Genomic DNA, 21,071 nt, shown 5'->3' with positions numbered 1-21,071 from the left:
TTCGGATTGTGACAAAGTTTTTTAATGATAAAATCCGAAATTTTGCATATTTTTAAATAATTTAAACGGATCCGGTGAAAATCGACACAAATTTGTATCAGTATATTTCGCTACATTTGCAATTAGACACACACACACCACTTACCAATCAACTTTTTACCCCATTCACACACACCGCAGGTATCGGTACACAGTGCATATAAGTGAACGCTCTCGCGCTAAATAAACGTCATCATTTGAGTCACTCAAGTTGAGTGTGTGAATAATCAAAACAAACTCACAAATCAAACACACTAGCAAAATGGATCGGGGCTATGTGAATTATTTTTTGTTAAAAATACAATATTGAGCAATAATAGTATTTTACATGACTAGGGATAAAGAGATAAAAATTTAGCTTTCGTGTGAATTTTGTTGATCCAAAGCGCAGCCGAGGTCAATAAACACACGAAAACGAGACTTTTCATATTTATTCCGAGTATTTTACATGCTGAGGGTGTCGAAAGACGTTCTTCAAACGCACGTCTTTCGATGTCCTAAGCATGTAAAATCCATTACATAACTCGGGATAAAAATGAAAAGTTTAGTTTTCGTGTGTTTATTGACCTCGCCTTCACATCGGATTAACAATATTCACAGGAAAACTCTACTTTACATCTTTTTATCCCTAGTCATGTAAAATACTATTACATGTTTTCCCTAAGGTCGAAAGTGGCTCACCTAGGGAAAACAAAAAATTGGTTTTAGGTTTCAAAAGCATGTAATAGTATTTAACTAGAAGAATAATTCAAAAATTGCACTTCATGTCTATGTTGTTGCCTCGTTTTCGCTTATGTAATAAAATAGAGTCGGCAAGCCTCGACTTCTTCGTGACAAGTGTGTATTATATTTTTTACATGCTACATGCGTCGAAAACCGTACTTTTCATGTTTTAAGCACTACTTTCGACGCCCTCAGCATGTAAAATCCATCACATAACTCGGGATAAAAATGAAAAGTCTCGTTTTCGTGTGTTCATTGACCTCGGCTTCGCCTCGGATCAACAAAATTCACACGAAAACTCTACTTTTCATCTTTTTATCCCTAGTAATGTAAAATACTATTACATAACTAGGGATAAAAAGATGAAAAGTTGCGAAATAGCTTACAAAGTCAAATGCGGTACGAACTAAAGTTTGATACAAAGACACACGTGATACAAATGCAAATGTGATATGAACACTTGGAATTAAAATTTGATGTCCGTTTAGAATTACACTTTTTTTGATTTTTGACACATTATATTGTCCGGTGGTTTCCGCCAGTTTTTGAAAAATATGAAAGTGAATTCAACCGAACGAACTTTCATTGCTGTTTTGTACTCACGTACTCACACATCCATGGATTACCATTAGCACTGTACCACGATACCACTACAAATCTCCCAAAATTGTCTCAATAATTCATAATTCTTTAAAACTCCAAGAAAATATAATTTACAAAACACATTGTGAAGTTTTAGTGAAACGAATTAATTTCAATAATCGATTAAATGATAGAAATTACATTAAACGACAATTAAACGAATGTGGCCTCTGTGTAACGGTAAAAAAGTAGAGCACACAGGTCTGGAAAGCAAAAATAATACAAAAAAGAAATAATTTTTTGTTGTTGAAAAACTCTTCCAATACATGAAAACATTTGTGGAAAAAGGAAAAGAAAAACGTGAAAGAAACAATAATTTACAAAATTACGATATAAATTTCTAATGTTTTATTAGAAGCTAACAATTCCGTCGACAATTAACATAATTTGTATAAAGGTAAGTGGATAGAAACTGACTTTTGCCACTTGTGAAATTTACTTTTATTTCGATACGGTGCCCCATTTTTGATTATGACGCAAAAGAAATTGATGTGTGTAGTGTGTATTTTTTTTTTCTTCTCTATTTTGTTAATTTTGAGGTATAGATTATAATACACTTCAAAGACCATTGAATGGTTAACCATTTCGAAATTTATATTTTTATTTTATCATCTTTTCGGGTGACAATTTTTTTTTTGACAATTTCGTTTCCTTTCATGGGGGTCTGTTTCAGGGTAAGTCGAAAGTGTTTTTTTTTTAATCTTCGTTTTGTGGTGGTTCGATATCCTCCTTGTAGTATAAATCTACATTTGGAATTGTTATTCAACTTTGAGATTAATCATATTCCGTTTGTACAGAACCAATCGATTTACATTATGCTTTGAAGACATTCGCATCTTTAATGACCGTCAAATTGTGTTCCGAAACCGTATCTTAACGAAATCTCCGTTATAAAGATTTAGAACCGTTTTGATTCTGATTCCATGACGAAGGTCCGAATGCAATCGAAACGGTTGTAATCAAAAAAAAATTGGTGTGTGTGTTTTCATTTTAATTGATTCAACATGACGATGGCTTTGATGAACGAAATGTTTATTTTTGACGATTTTTTTTCCGTCTTCTGATTTTCTATTTGCATAAACATATACACATTGTAGAGGTGCCCTACTCTTGAACGTTATAGGTTTTTGTTGATTTCAACAGCCAACCGAAAGAGAAAAAATTGATTTAAATAATAATTTCGTGTGCTATTGCATAACCACATCATCATTTTGCTATTCCTCTAACTACGTTCAATATACATATATACATATCGTACGACATAGAGAAGTTAAACAAACAAATTTTTATTTTGCCATTCATGCTTAAATATATATGAGATCATCGCCTCAATCAACTTCTTTAATTTTATTAGCCTATGGAATCACGGAATTACATCGTTGTATGAAAAATATCGTTTTAACATACTAGAAGCATAACACATAGTGTTATTGTGCTCCATTAATTGTGATTTAATTAGTTCTCTGCCCAAGGCAATTAATATCCAGTGATCTTTATTGAAATTAGTTGTGATGGATATTTATTTATATCTACAAATTCTTGTCCTCCTTGAATTGCGTTCATTCGAACGCATTGAATAGTGTTCATCGGTGATTTATTTCCAATTCTATTAATCACTGTAACGAGTCTAAAAATGCCACTCAAACCACTCACTTTGGGAAATTTTACATTCCGGTATCTCCAAATTTCCAGTTAAAATTCAAAAGTATTTTTTTACCCAGAAAGACTCAACAACAATACAAAGAACGAAAACTGATGATATGCATGTTTACCCACATGCAGTTTGATTAATAACAATAATAATAACAACAACAACATCTCTTACGTAGACTATTACCGTTTTACATTTTCCATACCACACCGCAATGCGGTGGGTACAACAAAAATAAACAAAGGGGACAAAAGAAATAAAATTTAAAAAAATATGAAACGGAAACGAGAGTAAATGTAAAATGCACAAAGAAATTAAAAGTAAAGAGAACAACATCCACAGAGCACCTGAAAATGCCCTACGGGGTCAAGACTGCGACTGCTTTGTTTTGTTTATCTTGTCGCGTGACTTATTTATAAGAAACACAAACTTGTTTTTGTATTCCTCTTGTGCAAGGCTCCAGTTTTTGTTTTTGTTTCAGTATGCACTTGTATCAGAGGTTTTTCAATTTTTTGTTTTGTTTGTTTTGTCTATGAACGATCTGAGTTTCGATATACTACCGATTCCAGTGCTGTGGAAAATCAACAATGTACCATGTGAAACTATAGTGGTACCTCTCAAATTTCCGCTTACTTACAATGAACTTGTTTCAACTAAATTTATAAAACAAAAAATTCACCTGCGGCGCAGTGAGATATATTGTTTAAAAGGACTTTGCAACGTAAGCCAAGCTTTCCAACGTGAACACCTGAATAAGCGCAACTTATCTAATAACTTGATAAAAATATAAGTTTTAGGGTTTTAGCCAATTTTCTGCATATAAATGCTATCAAATATCAAATTTTTCAAAAAAAGAAGAAGAAGTCTTGCTCAAGTTACGTAGACTAGAAAGCTTTCACTACCTCCTTGTCCTTGTCCTCTGATTATATAAAGATGACAGTTACCGTGGCTGCCAATAAGCCAGAAATCGGTTTGAGAAACATACCACCGTTTACAAAGGTTTTCTTAATTGATCAAATTGTATGTGTGCAAAGTTGATTTACAATCATCAACATTCAATTTTCAAAATTTAAGAATTTCCTACGTCGTAACTCGCTTCGCTCGCGATAACTTCCCTCCCACTTACAATTTTACAAAAAAGTCAGCGAAATAATTATTTGCGGCAAAGTTAGCGATTGTTGAAAACTGGAAAAGTAAAAATTTCTTTTTCGTCCAGTGTTAGGAGGAGATGATAGGAGGAGGATAGTGATATTAGTTCAAATATCAACGTCAATATATAAATGAACGCAGTGGTTTTTGCTGTGTGCAAAAATTCAAATAAAATCAGTCGGGTCGTACTGATTATTATATCACTGAGCGGTTGTGAGTAATATAACTGCTGCATTTGCGATAGACGAAGAAAAGGTTTCGTTTTTTTCTCTCTCGATGCATTCAACATAGTAACAAATATCAATAGAACGACAGACGGATACAATAATATAAATCGATAAGCGGTGGGTTCTTTTTCTGTCCTGTGATTGAAAAACAAAACAGCAACAATTTTATAATAAAAAATCTTTTTGTTGTTTCTCTCGTTGCCTCGTCTTCACCAGTTTGATTAATGTGTCTGATTTTTTGTTTTACTCTCTTTACACATCCATTGTCCATCCATCCATAGTTTCAGTTGATTGAAGCTCGGAACATTTTGTTGTTGTATTTTTCTCGTTTTTTGTTCTGTTTTTAATTTTTATTCTTGAGATGTGTCCAAACAAAAAATTATTCACACCTCAGCATAATTAACTCAATATTATTCCAATTCATTTAATAATATTATTTTGAGAAGAAGAAAAACATGTAGTTTAACAGTGGAACACTTGGAAAAAATGACATAACTCATTCACATAAGCAGACATCATAGAACCGAACCAGTTTTTTTTGTTTTGTTTGTTGCTGGTTGTTGTATTTATTTCCTTCTTTTTTTTCTTGGCTCATCCTTCGTATATACACTTATTATATGTGTGTGGCATATTGTTTTGTGTTATTGTGTGCCGTTTGTCTATTATACATCCATTTTCATCTCTTTCATCAAGAACAAAATGTTGTAAAATCACTCGTGTGTCCACTGTTATTGACGAAACGTTTCCTTCAAATTAATTTATTTTTACGGATGAATCCGACAAACTCGGTCGCAATGACAATTTTTCCATTTTGATACGTCCAAATCGAAACCAGTCACTCAAATTTGTTCCGAATTCATACCAAGATTAATATTCATATCGACCCAAAGAGTCCCCCTACCCCCGTTCAGGTCTGCTAAGTGTATAATTCAAAAGTCCCTTGATTTTACAAAAAACACAAACACAAAACGTCAAAATATTTTATAGTTTTATGTAACCACTGAACTGTCTCACTTATGAACATAAATTGCCATCGGACCAAAGAAATGTTCCTTTCTATTTCGGCGACTGGATGGACAAATCAGAGCATTTCAAAGTTGCGAAAGGTAAGAACAATAAATAAAGTTTTAACTGCTTGTTCATCATCGCTTGATGTCCGAAATAAAAACAAATTTTTTACCGATTCGAAACTTACTGATTGTCTCTGTTCCGTTACGCTTTGTAAATGCTCGAATTAAAAAAAAATTTAATGAACCAAATAACACATTATTCACACCAACAACAACAACCAAAATGAATTCACCAAAAATATATTCGCCCACGCGATCTGCATTCACACAGCCATCCGCATTGATCCATCCCTCTGTGTTCATTGGACTCGTTTCAGAAAACTAAAACAATGGCAGCCGCAGAGAGTTCTATTCGTTTTAGCGATCATACCATAGACAAAGCCACAAAAGCTAAAGTTACGTTAGAAAATTACTACAGCAATCTCAAAACACAGCACTGTGAACGTGTACAACGCTTGGCCAAATTAGAAGCATCACTCATTCATGACGATTCATTATCCACATCACAGAAGCAGGAAAAACGTTTGCAACATGCACAAAAAGAAACGGAATTTTTGCGATTGAAGCGGTCACGATTGGGCGTCGAGGACTTTGAAGCGCTCAAAGTGATTGGCCGGGGCGCTTTCGGCGAGGTGAGATTGGTACAGAAAAAAGATACGGGACACGTGTATGCAATGAAAGTGCTGCGTAAAGCAGACATGTTAGAAAAGGAACAGGTGGCGCATGTTCGAGCTGAACGTGATATATTAGGTAAATTGACAGAAAAAAAAAAATGTTGAACGAAATCATTCGGCAGAAAGCTAACCGTTTCGTTTCCGGTTTTTATGTTTTGTTACAGTGGAAGCCGATCATCAGTGGGTTGTGAAAATGTACTACAGTTTTCAAGATCCAGTCAATTTATATTTGATAATGGAATTCCTGCCGGGTGGTGATATGATGACGTTGCTTATGAAAAAGGATACGCTTTCGGAAGAATTTACACAGTTTTACATCGGCGAAACGGCACTAGCCATCGATTCGATACACAAATTGGGATTCATTCATCGGGATATTAAGCCAGATAATCTATTACTAGATGCCAGGGGCCACCTTAAGGTAAAATCTATCAATTTACCTGCTCAATGCATAACACACTCTTGAAACACTGTCGGACGATACGCGCTATCGGAAGTGCGTTCTTCGTATTTATTGAAATGACCTTGTTTGTCAAGTCTTATTGAGAAATGTTGCATTTGTTAAATGCATTGATATCTTAATGCCAGTTAGAAAATATCGTAATTGTTGTGTTATGCGACAACGACCTGGGTATCTCGAAAGGGCATCGCCATCATTTTAACGATTGTGTGATACCTTTTCATGGGCTACTTTTATCTTACATTTTGAGAGACTTTGCATGTAGTTAATGCCCCACGACACTTTGAGTCCCTCATAATCACGGGTTACGGCTTGAAACCTATCCAACCCGATGGGAAAAACATTTGCCCTACGACTTTTGTTATGTAGCACTAGAACGAGAGTAGCCCTGGTGTATATCTGGGAGACCATACATCGTAGAAAATTGTGGTTCTGCACGACGCGACGTATAGTATTTCATTCCAATTGAACTCGAGGTGTAATCGACTTTCAAACCCGGTGTAATCATTATTATGTTGATATCAAGCCTGGTATGCGAGCAAATGTTTTCGCCATTTCCCTTATGTTTGTACAACTCCGACTGCGAATAATCACAGCAATTAAAAGTAACGCAGAAAATGTCGTTGCACAGAATAATCGCTAGTGAATGTCAAGCGATACATATTTATCGGAGAACTGTATTGGCGTTGGACAAACATGACTAAAATTTTATTGATTTTGGAGAATTTTTAAACGGTCAGCGCTTCATGCCAATTTCTGAAATAGGGAGTGGAAATAGGAGACTAAAATGTGCTTAAATTTCGTCAACTTTGTCGAACTATATCAAACTCTGCCTGATTTATTGACCTAGGAGCCGTCGAAGAATTGCTTATCATCAACCAGTTTAAATCTCTGTTCTGCCTTTGATTTTGTACCGTTTAATGCAGCCCTTTGTCATGGCAGTTTTTTGAAAATTTTCTTTTCCATTTTCACAGTTGTCTGACTTCGGATTATGTACTGGATTAAAGAAATCTCATCGAACAGATTTCTATCGGGATCTCTCACAAGCGAAACCTTCAGACTTTATCGGAACCGGTGCAAGGTGATTGTCGAGTGCTCATTCAATTCTGGTGCAATTGAAAATGTTTATTCAAAAAAAGTTCGTTTATTTTTAGTCCAATGGATTCGAAGCGACGAGCTGAAAGTTGGAAGCGAAATCGACGCGCGCTAGCCTACAGTACTGTCGGAACACCGGATTATATAGCACCTGAAGTGAGACGAAATTTATTTCCAGATGAAAGTCAGTCGGTAACAAATCAAATGTGTACCGTTTCAGGTGTTCCTTCAAACGGGTTACGGGCCAGCCTGTGATTGGTGGTCGCTCGGCGTTATCATGTACGAAATGCTAATGGGCTACCCGCCATTCTGTTCCGACAATCCACAAGACACATACCGCAAAGTAATGAATTGGCGTGAGACGCTCATATTTCCGCCAGAAACTCCGATATCCGAAGAGGCTAGAGAGACCATCGTTCGGTTCTGTTGCGAAGCGGAACGACGCATGGGCTCGAGTCGAGGTATTGAAGAACTGAAATGTGTTCCATTCTTCCGCGGTGTCGATTGGGAACACATTCGAGAGCGGCCAGCCGCCATTCCCGTTGAAGTGCAATCCATTGATGATACATCAAATTTCGATGATTTCCCGGACGTTACATTAGAAATTCGTGAGTTTTTCTGTTTGGTTAAATATATTGATTTTACGTTTGACATTGATTGGAAATTTATCGATTCAACAGCATCGGCACCCCTTCCACAAGACGGCGAAATTTTGAAAGATTGGGTGTTTATCAATTACACATTCAAGCGATTCGAAGGTCTCACACAAAGAGGTACGCCAACGAAGAAATGAATGAATCTAATTCCCCACTACACTCGCCCCCAAATCCAACACATAACAATACACTCACCACTATTAAAGAGAAAATAAACTTTCGGAAAATTGCAACTAATAGTAGAGGTCCTTGTAGAACAAAAGTCATAAAAATAGTTCACTTTATAGTAGAATGGTGAGCTTTGGACCAGTGATTAATATTGGTAGCCTGAGTCCAAAAAGATTAACACCCCTCAAAAAACCCCACCCCACACCCCAACATCCCTCACCAAAGATTTTAGTGTAAGGGACCCTTCAATGAATTATTGTGAAGCTCCTGTCAATGCTAGACTGTCGATATGGGGCTTAAACGAAAGGTAAAGGTTCATACTTTTTTTATATGACCAAACGCTTTTCAATTTTCCATTTTCCACAACAATTTTCCGAGTTTTCCATGAAAATCTATGAAATCTCAAATATAAAGGGTGGTGAATAAGTTAAAAAAGTTTTTGTGCATACTTCCTTCTGCAATATGGTTCTTCAATGACTTCTTCGCTAATTTGACGAAAAAAAATTAAATAATGTGTCATAGACTTGGAGATAAGCTCAGTTTTCCACCGCCGGAAAATTTCATTGAAATACTTTTTTACATATAACTGATGAGATATGCGAGCTGTGTCATTGAATTTGCGAGATTATCATAGGATAGTTTATTGAGGCATTTATTGAACTCTAGGAGAAGCCAATACACCATTAACCTCAAGTCACCCACCTCCCACTCTCCTATTATTGAACAAATTGTAGAAAAATTTTAAAATAGAAAGCAGACTATTTTTGAACTTACAAATTTACGCTGTAAATGTTTGGGATATTGCCTGCAATACCTTTTTCAAGTGGACAGTGGAAATAATTAAGAGTAAGTATGTAAGATACTACATTTTCAAATGAATATTTGATTACACTGCAAAAATGCTGCAGTGGCAGTTTCTGTCTAGGCCGATGCAATTCGACACCGTTGCATGCATGTTGTGTGGCTGTTCGACACCGGATGCGAATAGCCAAGCAACACAGTGCATGCTATTTGACACCGGTGACGAATAACCAGACAACACAGTGCATGCTATTTGCATCTGGTGTCGATTAGCCACGTAACACAGTAGATGTTAATTGACACTGGTGTCGATTAGCTAGGCAACACAGCTGATGCTATTCGACACCAACCTTTAAGACGCAGAAATAAATACCACATTATCTGGTTTAATTATTTTGATATCTTTTGTAAATGAAGCTTCTGGTAGCACTACTGCAATTTAGTGGCGGTGAGCCTAGCTCCCTTTCTATTCTCTTCAAGATTAGGAAGTGTTTGCGTCTAAAAGATTCATATGTCGAGAGCTCACGTTTAATTTTTAAGTTTTTTAATTATAAGTATTAATAACATCCTCTTTATTTTATTTACAACTGACGTATTGGAACATTACCATTGAGAAGCTCGTTACTATCTGATTTGCTCTACAATCAAAAATACTCGTCTGATACCCATCGTAATAAAAGTATCTACATTTTCATAACAAATACGTTAGATTATCTTGATTCTGGACACTCTGTCACTCTCTCGCCAGTGGCTTTTGTGCCAGGCTTCGGCTGTTATGTTGGTTCAATGCAGAGAAACGTTACGTTCGGACAGGCTAGTTTTTGAAATATAAGACTGGACTAAATGTTACAGGCTGTGTCAATTTCAATGATAGGGACAATCTTGTCTTACCAGCTATCAATAGTGAAGACCTAAGCCGTCAGCCATCGCCTTAGGACTGCGAGGTATGCTTTTAAGGTCCTATAGATTAGCTAGTCATAGTATGACTGTCATACGTACCCATTTGCTCGCCTGGAGTAAGGCAATGGTTTTAGTTGGAGATGAGCTGTGGGTACTAGTGGTACACCAGATGTTTGGAGATGCGAGTAGATTATTTTGTTCATAGAAAGTTTGATGGAATCATCTCCATGGTTGGTTTTGTTTATTGGTCTGATGCGGCAAAATTTAAAAGAAAGTTGATTGTTCTACTTCGCTATAATCATCTCCAAGCATCTACCATTTTCAAAAGCAGTTAAGTCCACTGCCCATATAGACCGTGAGACAGAAAGGGACAACTATATTTCCTCTACCTACGTTAGAAGAGTTAAGAGAATGGTGGACTTTACTGCTTTTGATAAAACACTCTTCCTATAATCTCACTATCTAATGTCCAACGGATTCAAGATTTTTAGGATGACAGGGTAGTACAAAAGATCACAAGATCTGTGTGCATCGATCAAAAATGATTGGTAAATCTAACATATTGACTCATAAATGATATCAAAATAATTAAACCACATAATGTGGAATGTGAGTGATAATTGCTGAATGTGGGACATTTAAATCATTTTTACTACGTAGACAGAAACTGCCTCTGGAGCATTTTTGCAGTGTAATCGCACAACAATATTTATTTGAAAATGTAGTATCTTACATACTTACTCTTAATTATTTCCACTGTCCACTTGAAAAAGGTATTGCAGGCAATATTCCAAACATTTACAGCGTAAATTTGTAAGTTCAAAAATAGTCTGCTTTCTATTTTAAAATTTTTCTACAATTTGTTCAATAATAGGAGAGTGGGAGGTGGGTGACTTGAGGTTAATGGTGTATTGACTTCTCCTAGAGTTCAATAAATGCGTCAATAAACTATCCTATGATAATCTCGCAAATTCAATGACACAGCTCGCATATCTCATCAGTTATATGTAAAAAAGTATTTCAATGAAATTTTCCGGCGGTGGAAAACTGAGCTTATCTCCAAGTCTATGACACATTATTTAATTTTTTTTCGTCAAATTAGCGAAGAAGTCTTTGGATAACCATATTGCAGAAGGAAGTATTCACAAAAACTTTTTTAACTTATTCACCACCCTTTATATTTGAGATTTCATAGATTTTCATGGAAAGCTCGGAAAATTGATGTGGAAAATGAAAAATTGAAAAGCGTTTGGTCATATAAAAAAAGTATGAACCTTTACCTTTCGTTTAAGCCCCATATCGACAGTCTAGTATTGACAGGCGCATCACAATAATTCATTGAAGTGACCCTTACACTAAAATCTTTGGTGAGGGGTGTTGGGGTGTGGGGTGGGGTTTTTTGAGGGGTGTTAATCTTTTTGGACTCAGGCTACCAATATCAATCACTGGTCCAAAGCTCACCATTCTACTATAAAGTGAACTATTTTTATGCTAAGGACCTCTACTATAACTTTGAGAGCAACAAAGAAAAAAAAATTTAGTAACAAGAAGAAAATGTGTAAAAAAATGTTCATTTGTTTCGTCGGACGCCTTTGAAATTTTATTTATTTAACAAAAAGTTCGGTTTAATTATAAATTAAATTCTTTAAAGCTGTGTCGATTGTTTTTCTTTTTCTTTAAAATTTCTTGGAATTTTTGTTTCTTTTTTTGGATATTTTTTTTATGCTAAAAACGCCTCTGATCACAAGTGTTTCATATTTCTATTTACGAAAGAAAAGAATTCTTTATGTTAAAAAAAAAGTCAAACGAAATTTTCCTTTTTTATTTTGTAATTTATTTATGCCAATAAATAAATAAAAATTATGAAATTGGTCACACGTAACTCCTCCTGCACACCGGTACCATTCAAAATGATCAGTACTTGCCGCCACACACTACCACCACCTCCAATCATTATTTATTTATCAATAAATTCTTGAAGAAAATTGAAATTTATTTTGTTTAACTGCGCAGCTACGACTCCACAAAGTGGGAGCGTTTCCGATTTTTCATTCAAAATTTGCTAAACTGAACAATGGAATCAACCCCGAGATGTTAATTTTAAAGCCATATGAAGTATTATCAAAGTCAAATCGCCAATTTCTTTTTTTGGGTTCTGTTTCTTTCCCTAAAGACGATGTAGCTCAGTCATTCCTTCCTTCATTCACCTTTTGTCTGTCAGAAGGGTCCCTTTATCCGTAGCGCAAAAAATGTTCGGCTCAAAAGTGGAGTTTGAGTTTTTAAATGAAATTGAAATTAGACTTTACGGTTGATTTTCACTACAAATTTCCTTAATTTCTGAAAAAATTCCAAAATTATTAAAGAAAACTTGGAAAAAACAGGATTTCAAGGAAATTTCTTAAAATGAAGCCTCGAGGAGAAGCTAAGAACGATTGATATTTGAACAGAAAATGCAGAAGAAATGAAGAAACACTCAAGAAGTTAAAGAAACTTTAAAAAATTAATAAAAATAATTTCTTGAAAAAACATTAGTCCTGAGTTTAATTTAGATCATGTATTTTCATCTTGAGCTGACATTTTCAAAAAATCTAAGGATCGACCATTTGCGTCTCTAACGCTAAACGAGCCGAGATCTCTATCGATAAAGGTGTAATCGTTTCACAAGAAACCACAATCCTTCGTCGAAAAGTGTTCTGAAAATCAGCAATAAATGTTCCCGAATCGGGAATGCCGACCATACTTTTTTCATGAAATTTTCGCATGACAAGAAAACCACTCCGCAACGTCTGAGCTGATCATCCCTTCACATAAAACATTTTTTTTTTCGATTTTTTTCAGAATTTTGTATGGATTTTCACGGCAGTCATCAAGCTGCAAAAATGTTATTTTGAAATGGTACATAAACAAGAGTATTGTTAGGAGTCATTGGACCTCAGAGGACTCAGAAAGCCCGTCCCACTATATCTAAGCTAACCCTTCCAACTTTTTTTCTCACTTGAGGGCTACCGTGACTCATGATCTAACCATTCTTGCTTTTAATGCTTCACGATTACAATCGGAAACGGGTAAACCGTGACTGCGGTGGTGATTTCCCATGAGCTTATATCTTACTTTAGGCCCTGAATTGGATGGCATCTTCAGTGGCTAAATTTCACTGGCTTTTGCAGCTTCGTCATATAATTTATCATAGATTTTCATTGGAACTTATAGCTGAACATGGCTAGGTTCAATCACTTTCAAAGATTTTCGTCACATTTAGGCGTTTTGTCACACTCTGGAAATTTTTCTTGGCGTTTCGTCATACTCTGGCGATTTTTTCTTGATAATTCATCATTTTTGGTTGACTTGTTTAATCGCCAAAGTGAAAAAGAACGCCAAGAAAAATCGCCAAAGTGTGAAGAAAGACCATAAATACGAATTCAAATTCACAATTAGGCGATTTTTCTTGGCGTTTCTTCACACTTTGACGATTTTACTTGGCCTTTCTTAACATATTTTGATGATTTTTCTTGGTGGTTTATTGTCAAGAAAAATCGCTAGAGTGTGAAGATACGAATATCAACTGTAAATGATGAAGAAAAATCGCCAGACCAACCTTTTGTTAAGGGATAGATTCCCCAGTATCGAGCATAAATCCTTTGCGTTACCTTTCGTAAAACGATTGATGTCCTAGGGTCGAACATAAGGCGTTACTTTTCGTAAGAGGATAGTTTTCTTACGATTGAACGAAATCATCATCATTTTTGGTTGAGTTGTTAAATCGCCGCGAAAAATCGACAGAAAAAACTTTAAGAACAAACGCCAAAGTGTGAAGGAACGCCATAAAGCAACGCAATTCAAGCATGAGTGATCATAGTGGTGCAGAAAGTACTCTATTTTACATGAAAATGTTTTTACACTGTCCAGTTTCAGTACTCTATTTAGAGTACCACACATGCTTGAAGTGCGTTGCATAAAGAAAAATTTTCCATTCTTTATGTTTCTGGGTTTCTTCACACTTTGACGATTTTTCTTGGCATTTTTTTTGTGATTTGAGTTTTCCGATTCTTTACGGGAGTCGAGATATTTAGAACAACCATAGAATGAAAGATTGTTTTCTGCAATCGAAACCATTGATTTAATTTAATTGTACCATAAAATGCAACAGTGCTATCCAGGCTGTTTGGGCGATTTCTGAAGCGGCTGTTAAAATTGATTTTCTGATCCCAAGATTACAGTTTGAATGGAAAAAGGTTCGAGCCTGGTACTGTCATACCATACCGGTATAACTACTTTGTAATCGGGGCATCCGCAGCATAGGTTTAAGTTAAGTATGACAAATTCTACCAGGGACGATATTTTCTTGAATTTCTTTCGGAAGATTTAGAAAAATATCGGAAAATGTTTTCCGAAATATAGTCACTGGATCCCACACATTTTCGTGATCTGTCAGTACTAAACCGTGTAATATATGAACATTGAACTTTACAAGCAATTAGCACTGGTTTAAGTGATTTTACAGTTGCCTTTAAATACTGCTGGAGATTTTATCTACTGGTCAGTGGCTTTACGTTCTAGGTTGAATTCAATTCCTTTTCGTTTACAAGCTACAATCGTTAAGATAACTTGCCAAGGCTGGTTGGTCCCCTTTGACTGTTAACACTACATTATTTTCAAAATTTTACAGCTGGAATCGATTCAGTTAGCCTGAGAGCAATTCAATGAAATATTTCGTTTAGGATGTCACGAAAATCCCTCTCTAAAGATGGAGAGTACGAAAAATGGAAATTATCGCTAGTCACTCACCTGCTAGTCACTCTAGCGCTGTATAACTTTCGCTTTGTTGGACGGCCGCGCCAGTATGCCATAAATAACTCAATGCAACAATTCTACGATGCGCGTAAGTAAAATGTTTAATTCCAACGACTGTGTAACAACAAAGACCAATTTTCGTTGCGATACGCAATATTAGAAACTCTTAGCATTTTCGATGAGGACGCGCTTTCATCGCATATAATTGTGCCGGCGACACATATAGGTCCTCTGACACAACATGTTTTGGCTCCTTTAACTCATTTGACTGCGCTGTCTTAGTAGTCGGTCCAATACAATCACCATTTTCCTTGACTGGTTCCTCTCCTTCCTTTTTCGGTTCCGGCTTCGAATGGAAGTACACGTTGTTGAACTTGAAATGATCCGATGTCAAGTACAGTCCGTTAACACCAGCAACCGGATACTTGTCTAATGCAATTGCAGTTTTGCTGGTTGTTGAGGAGTTAAGTGGATTATGACGTGGCTCGCGGTCCGAGCCAGTGTTCCGAATAAGTTTACATATTTCCAATTCTACCGAGTCATCCTCTGTTGCATCATCAGGCCATCTTCTTTGCTTCGTTTTCTTTGGAGATACGAGTTTCCTTCGATAAGCCTCGAATTTTATTTCTTCCATAGCGTCAGGCGGCGTGTTGTGGACTTCATCATCATCACCATATTCGGCTGGATCTAACGGAGCTTTTCCTGGTCGAATGCTCCACTTGCTTAGGCCGTAATTGTCCAGATCTTCATACACGTCCAACGAGGTCCTAAGATCATCCGATAGATCTGTATTTGGACACCAACTCATTTTTCTAGAACAATTGACGAAAACAATGGTTATTTGTGTACATGATTTGCACGATTGATTTTAGGCAATTTCGCGGGTTGTAGCGAAAGTGCCTAAAATCAATAGTCCAAAGCAGGTACACATGTGAGTTTTCATGCAAAGGGCCGAAAACTCGAAGGAAAAAAATCAAAAATTGCCCTTTTTTTCGGCCCGAAGCATGAAAATTATACTCACTCACTTCGTTCGGCCTACAATCCGCGAAATTGCCTAAAGTCAGTCGTCCAAAAAAAAGGCACACAAATGACTATTTCGTAGTTAGTGTAATTAAAAGTGTATTTTCGACGGATTGATGGTCGATTATTTATTGCTCGAATTTGTATTTGATTTTTTACGATGAAAGTTGACAGTTGGTGGAGACGTGTTTACTGTTCAAAAGCTACACTGCGACTGATAAAATTATTTCAGTATTTCAGATAAATATTCTAACTAGAGAGCCTGACTCGGAACAAACAGCAAAAAAAAAGAAAAATGTCCATTATTTGTAGAATGTGTGTGTGTGTAAACATGAAGTATGCGTCCAGGACTGTACCAACTATTTTTGATGTTAAGATTGTTACCTGAAAACGTGCGAAAATTTTAAGAATTTCACATCAATTTTCTCTAAAATTCAGGATGAATATTTGAAACGGTTGTCGAGTTGGAAACGAGTCTTGAATTGTCAAAATTGATTTTTTTTTCTCATAAAAACGAACGAAAATTTACTAAGCCGACAACGCCATGTTGACATTTTTTATCTACTTATGCATCATCAATCTCTAATCAAAATTGAAAATTGTGTGCTTTACTAAGGCAATGTGCGGATCTAGGCTTTCATTTTCATCATTTATTTGCCTGATATATGCGAAAAGCAGAAGTTATTTTATTATAGAGTGTTATGATGAAAGAGATAGAAATATTTTGATAAGTACCCCAAGGCAACTTATAATAAACTGGTCTTCGGTCCTCTCGCTCTCAACGTAACACGTTGAAAGAGAAAGCAATATTTTGACAAGTACCCCAAGGCAAGTTAAATTAACTAGTCTTCGGATCTCTCGCTCTGATCATAACAGTCTATAAAAGATTGCCTGACCCTCCATTTTGATTACCATCAATTTTTGCCAACGACAATGTTCCAAGCAATGAAAGTATACTCTACAGGTATGGTCTATTGTCAAAATTTGTGTGGAGCGGAGGAAGTAGCGATTTCATATAAAGAAACTCACCTCTCGATGATTTTCATTGAAAGGTGAGTTTGTTTATATGAAATCGTCATTTCCTCCGGCTTGTATGGACAGACCATACCTGGTTTGTACATTCATTGGTTTCAAGGTCATACGAATTGTCAAATTACTGTTAAATTTCATTCATAAACATAACCTCATCAAGATTTGTATGAAAACCGAGCTCTGTGGATGAAATCGTGTTCGTTCGGCCAGTCAAATTTCGTGTTTAGGGAGAATCGAATATCTTTCTCTTCAAGAAAATCCTCCCACCTCACACCAACGCACTCCATGAACAGGCACAAGAATAGATTTTTTAACGGTCAAAAAGCCCGCAGTGGTCCCCTTATTTTAATTCTGTTCTCGTGCCTGTTCTTGGAGTGTGTTGATGAAGGTAAAAAGTTTCAGTTCATTTCAACGAATTCGTGGTTCTATTGCAGAAGAAAATATACCAGGCATGAGCGATTGATTTGACGAGTGATCCGAATTATCTAGTAGGCTTATATTTCGGGAATAAATTTAATTCAATTTATGTCAGTGTTCATTAGTTCGCAGGTCTGTTCCAAGGCCATACGAATTGTCAAATTTCATCCATAGAGATATAACCCTATCAATATTTGTATGAAAACCGATCTCTGTGGATGAAATTGTGTTCGTTCGGCTAGTCAAAATTCGTGGTTACAGTTGTATTAGGTCCCTTATTCGCCATTTCAAAAATGAAGGAGCGGTCTGAATTATTTTACTCTGCCGTGGTTCTTCTACATATATCCATTGTTTGTGTGATTTCGAATTTTGGGACAATTTTTCAATCAAAATAATAATCTCAATCGTAATGAAAACGTGCTGAATAAGCCCTGCCCGCCCCGTTAAATATTTTCCGAATCTCCATCTTACGCTATTCGGTACGACTTTTTTTTTCTTCATAATTATTTAATTAGACTAAGATTAGATTCAAAAAGAGTGGCAGTGAATAGCAGTAATAACAGTAATTATACCAAAGTCGAAATAATGTTCTATCGTATGTCAATCAGAAGTATATTTAGTCTAAAGGTGAAATAACAACCAGGGAACGTGGGGGTGAACTTACGCTTATTAGTGGCTCAACACGAAACTACGGCACTGATCGATCTCTTCACGTATTCGGGTTGGTATATTGGTGGTCAAACTAGTCTTTCACTTCTATACTTTCACAACGATGCTTTGACAAGAATATATCCCCGATTCACCATGACTTTTTGCAAAGCTGTTTGCCCGAAAATGACAGTAGCAGATGTAAGTCACTGCGATTTTCTTTTCTTATTTGCTTCAGCATTCGAGTGAAGGCAGTTTCTTCAAAGAACATTAGCTCGGTGGTTTGGCTATGATAGAATTGTTTTATTTTGAGTATGAATGCAAAAAAATGATCGTTCAATGATCGCCGAAGCCATACTCGAAAAACTGTTGCCGAGCTTCAAAAGTTACACTTTTATCGCAGTATCTTCGGATTTAAGGCTTACCACAGGTTAGGTCAGGTTGACCTGAAATAGAAATTGACTTTGACCTGACCTGACCTGAGTTTTCAGGTCATGACCTGAAATAACCCGAAATGATCTGATGACCTGAAATTGAATTTTAGAAAAAATCAAAGTCTTCAATAAAAGTCGTTAATCCGAAATACATTTTCGTATTTAATTCCATTTTCAACTGCCTCAGTCGCATGACTCGTGATTTCTTGTCCTCACATCAGTTCCTGTGGCTGGAGCTGATATTCTAACGCTGACGAGATGTTCCATCGAGCCAGAAATCATTCAAGCTTTACTATGTTTACGAAACATCGTTCATTCGTACTCACATAATTGCCATTGTAATGTAGAGACTTTTGATTATTGTCTGAGGTTTTTGACGTTATAATTTACCAACAGACCAACAGATTAGAGTTAAGTGATTAGAATGCAAGTTCTGAAATGTACCCTGATATTGGTCAATGGTCATGTACTTTGGAATAATAAGTTGGTGCATAGGTGGTTCCTGAGCCCACAATATTCACCTAGGGTAGTTCTCTAACCAATTTCTCTGTAATATCAAAGTGAACTTAAGGAACGAAAAAATAAATTTGTTTCGCGAATTAAGCCTCTGAATAGGAACGCAAATCATCCATAAAATTCGCACAATCTTTATTGGGTATCGACACTTTGAACATTTTAAATTTTTATTGGCATCAACGAGTCATTAAACCTTATCAGGTTAGCTGATAGGAGCTTTCAGTCCTAGAAGTTACTTCCTGACCCCATAAAAAAAATGTTCGAAGTGAAGCTAATGATCCTAGTGAAGATTGTACGACTTTCCGTACCTTTGGGTTTGTTTACAAAGACATGTCCGCTCTGCGACAATAAAAACCTAATAATAGGCCTTATCAGGAATCAATTGCTTTTTCGATTTCATCGATTTCATATTAACAAAACTAATTTAGAAAAAACTAGAAAAATTTCAGGTCAACCTGATAATATTCAGGTCATGTTATCAGGTCAAATTCAGGTTTCAGGTCATTTCAGGTCATGATTTTAATTGACCTGACCTGAAATTTTCAGGTCGACCTGACCCGATAGTAAGCCTTACTTCGGAACAACTTTACCAACATTTTTCTTTTTGCAGTTAAAGCTGCTCGGTAATATAGTCTTCCTGGTAAAGTGAGACCTTTCAAGACTGTTCTGTTAACGAAATTCATTCAAAATTTTAATGATTTCGCGCTACCATCAGAGGCAGTGAAATTTCAGCATGAAATTGTTTCAGCTGTTTTTCAGCTGATCCACACGAACAATGAAAACTATAACTGTCTTATTATTGTTTATACGGTTGAAGCTGCTACATCCACGCGCGCGGTCGTGGTATAACCGAATAAAGACGTGTAAACAGTTTTGATTTTTTGTGTGGATCAGTCGAAAAACAGCTGAAGCGAATCAATGCTGAAATTTCACTTCCTCTTTTTTAGTAGGGAAAAATTTGAAAAATGAATTTCCAGCGGATGAACTTCATGTCCAAAATACTTCTTTTCGATGAGAAATTCAGAGACTTACAAAATTGTAAAATTGGGACCTCTAGATACATTTTTGTAAGATGTTTTGACTATGCATTTTTGGAATTGACTCACGGCTTTACTTGCAGTTGTTCTTAATGAAACGTTTCGTTAAAAAAAATTCATTTCGCTTGACTGCTGCTGAACCTGGGCGCCGTTCATAAATTTTCTCGAAATAATTGCACAGGTCAAAAACCATTGCAGGAAGAAGAGAAAATGTACCAAATAAAACTCAGTTAATTTACGATCGTAAAATAAAATTTTATTTTTAAAATGTACAACAAAAAAATGGTAAATAAAAGAGTTACGATAAAAATGATGAAATTCGATGATTACTAAAAAAAATTGAAAAAAAAACCTGCGACAAGCCAAACAATCTACTGGACTCTTTTTTATTTAATACTTTCGGATGTTTGAAACAGCAAAATGAACATAAAATTACAACTCACTTTTATACGAACGGACAAGCAAGCAAACAAAAACATAATCATTTGGCCTTTCATTCATTTGGCACATTGAGGAGTTTTTTTTTTTCGTGTTTTGCCACCATTATACTTAATCCAAGCTATTTTTTCTTCCTTTTTTTTGTGTGAATAAAAACAGAAAAATGTGCTGTTGCAGCTATCGATCTTTCGATTTATTTTTTGTATTTCGCGGACACTTTAGCTCGTAACAAAACATGCGATGATAAAATTGTGGAATTGTTGACAAACTCTGTTACATCTCCCGTGCCAATAGAGCCTCAACAACATTGTAAATTTCCTCGAAATGTGGTCTTGCTTCCGGCTCGTATGACCAGCATTTCAACATAAGCCTATGCATTTCTTGTGGAGTATTGTCCGGTGCTGGCATCCGATAACCTATCAGATAGAAAATAGAGATCGCTCAGTTACAACCGATCAATGGTGCACTTTTCTACTCGCATTA

At 36.0% G+C, this 21,071-nt stretch overlaps 3 protein-coding genes across 18 annotated transcripts in view; 1 reads left to right on the top strand and 2 right to left on the bottom strand.

Moving 5' to 3' along the window:
- The first annotated feature begins 1,408 nt into the window (after positions 1-1,408).
- LOC119067865 (serine/threonine-protein kinase tricornered) lies at positions 1,409-11,822 on the top strand. Of its 4 annotated transcripts, none has more exons than XM_037171122.1 (9): positions 1,418-1,801; positions 5,419-5,537; positions 5,819-6,251; positions 6,340-6,596; positions 7,610-7,716; positions 7,790-7,886; positions 7,951-8,338; positions 8,411-8,620; positions 11,763-11,822. In XM_037171122.1, exons 2-8 carry the CDS (start codon positions 5,448-5,450, stop codon positions 8,521-8,523), a joined length of 1,485 nt encoding a protein of 494 aa, XP_037027017.1. In that variant the 5' UTR covers positions 1,418-1,801; positions 5,419-5,447; the 3' UTR covers positions 8,524-8,620; positions 11,763-11,822. The 4 variants fall into 4 exon arrangements, with proteins under 4 accessions (XP_037027018.1, XP_037027017.1, XP_037027019.1 ...); XM_037171121.1 differs by having other exon boundaries at positions 1,419-1,801; positions 7,775-7,886; XM_037171123.1 differs by lacking the exon at positions 5,419-5,537 and having other exon boundaries at positions 1,409-1,801; positions 7,775-7,886.
- A 3,307-nt stretch (positions 11,823-15,129) lies between these two features.
- Positions 15,130-16,289, bottom strand: LOC119067864. 4 transcript variants are annotated; one of them, XM_037171118.1, is made up of 2 exons: positions 16,068-16,289; positions 15,130-15,858 (listed from the first exon to the last, which is right to left on the bottom strand). In XM_037171118.1, the coding sequence occupies exon 2, from the start codon at positions 15,852-15,854 to the stop codon at positions 15,213-15,215; it is 642 nt and encodes a 213-aa protein (XP_037027013.1). In that variant the 5' UTR covers positions 15,855-15,858; positions 16,068-16,289; the 3' UTR covers positions 15,130-15,212. The 4 variants fall into 4 exon arrangements, with proteins under 4 accessions (XP_037027013.1, XP_037027012.1, XP_037027011.1 ...); XM_037171117.1 differs by having other exon boundaries at positions 16,072-16,289; XM_037171116.1 differs by having other exon boundaries at positions 15,130-15,880; positions 16,161-16,289.
- Positions 16,290-20,734: 4,445 nt separating this feature from the next.
- The window catches only part of LOC119067860 (tyrosine-protein kinase Fer), a 38,593-nt gene continuing 38,256 nt past the window's right edge, over positions 20,735-21,071 (bottom strand). For 8 of the 10 annotated variants that reach the window (XM_037171103.1, XM_037171102.1, XM_037171101.1 and 5 more), the window contains one exon: positions 20,735-21,004. In XM_037171103.1, coding sequence (XP_037026998.1) covers positions 20,862-21,004 — 143 coding nt within the window. In that variant the 3' untranslated portion in view covers positions 20,735-20,861. The remainder of the gene's footprint in view (positions 21,005-21,071) is intronic. The other 2 variants (XM_037171107.1, XM_037171108.1) reach the window with 1 other exon arrangement.

This window comes from Bradysia coprophila (assembly GCF_014529535.1).
Source record: "Bradysia coprophila strain Holo2 chromosome X unlocalized genomic scaffold, BU_Bcop_v1 contig_130, whole genome shotgun sequence".
Taxonomy (NCBI): Eukaryota; Metazoa; Arthropoda; class Insecta; order Diptera; family Sciaridae; genus Bradysia; species Bradysia coprophila.
This window is presented reverse-complemented; position numbering and strand designations above follow the sequence as displayed.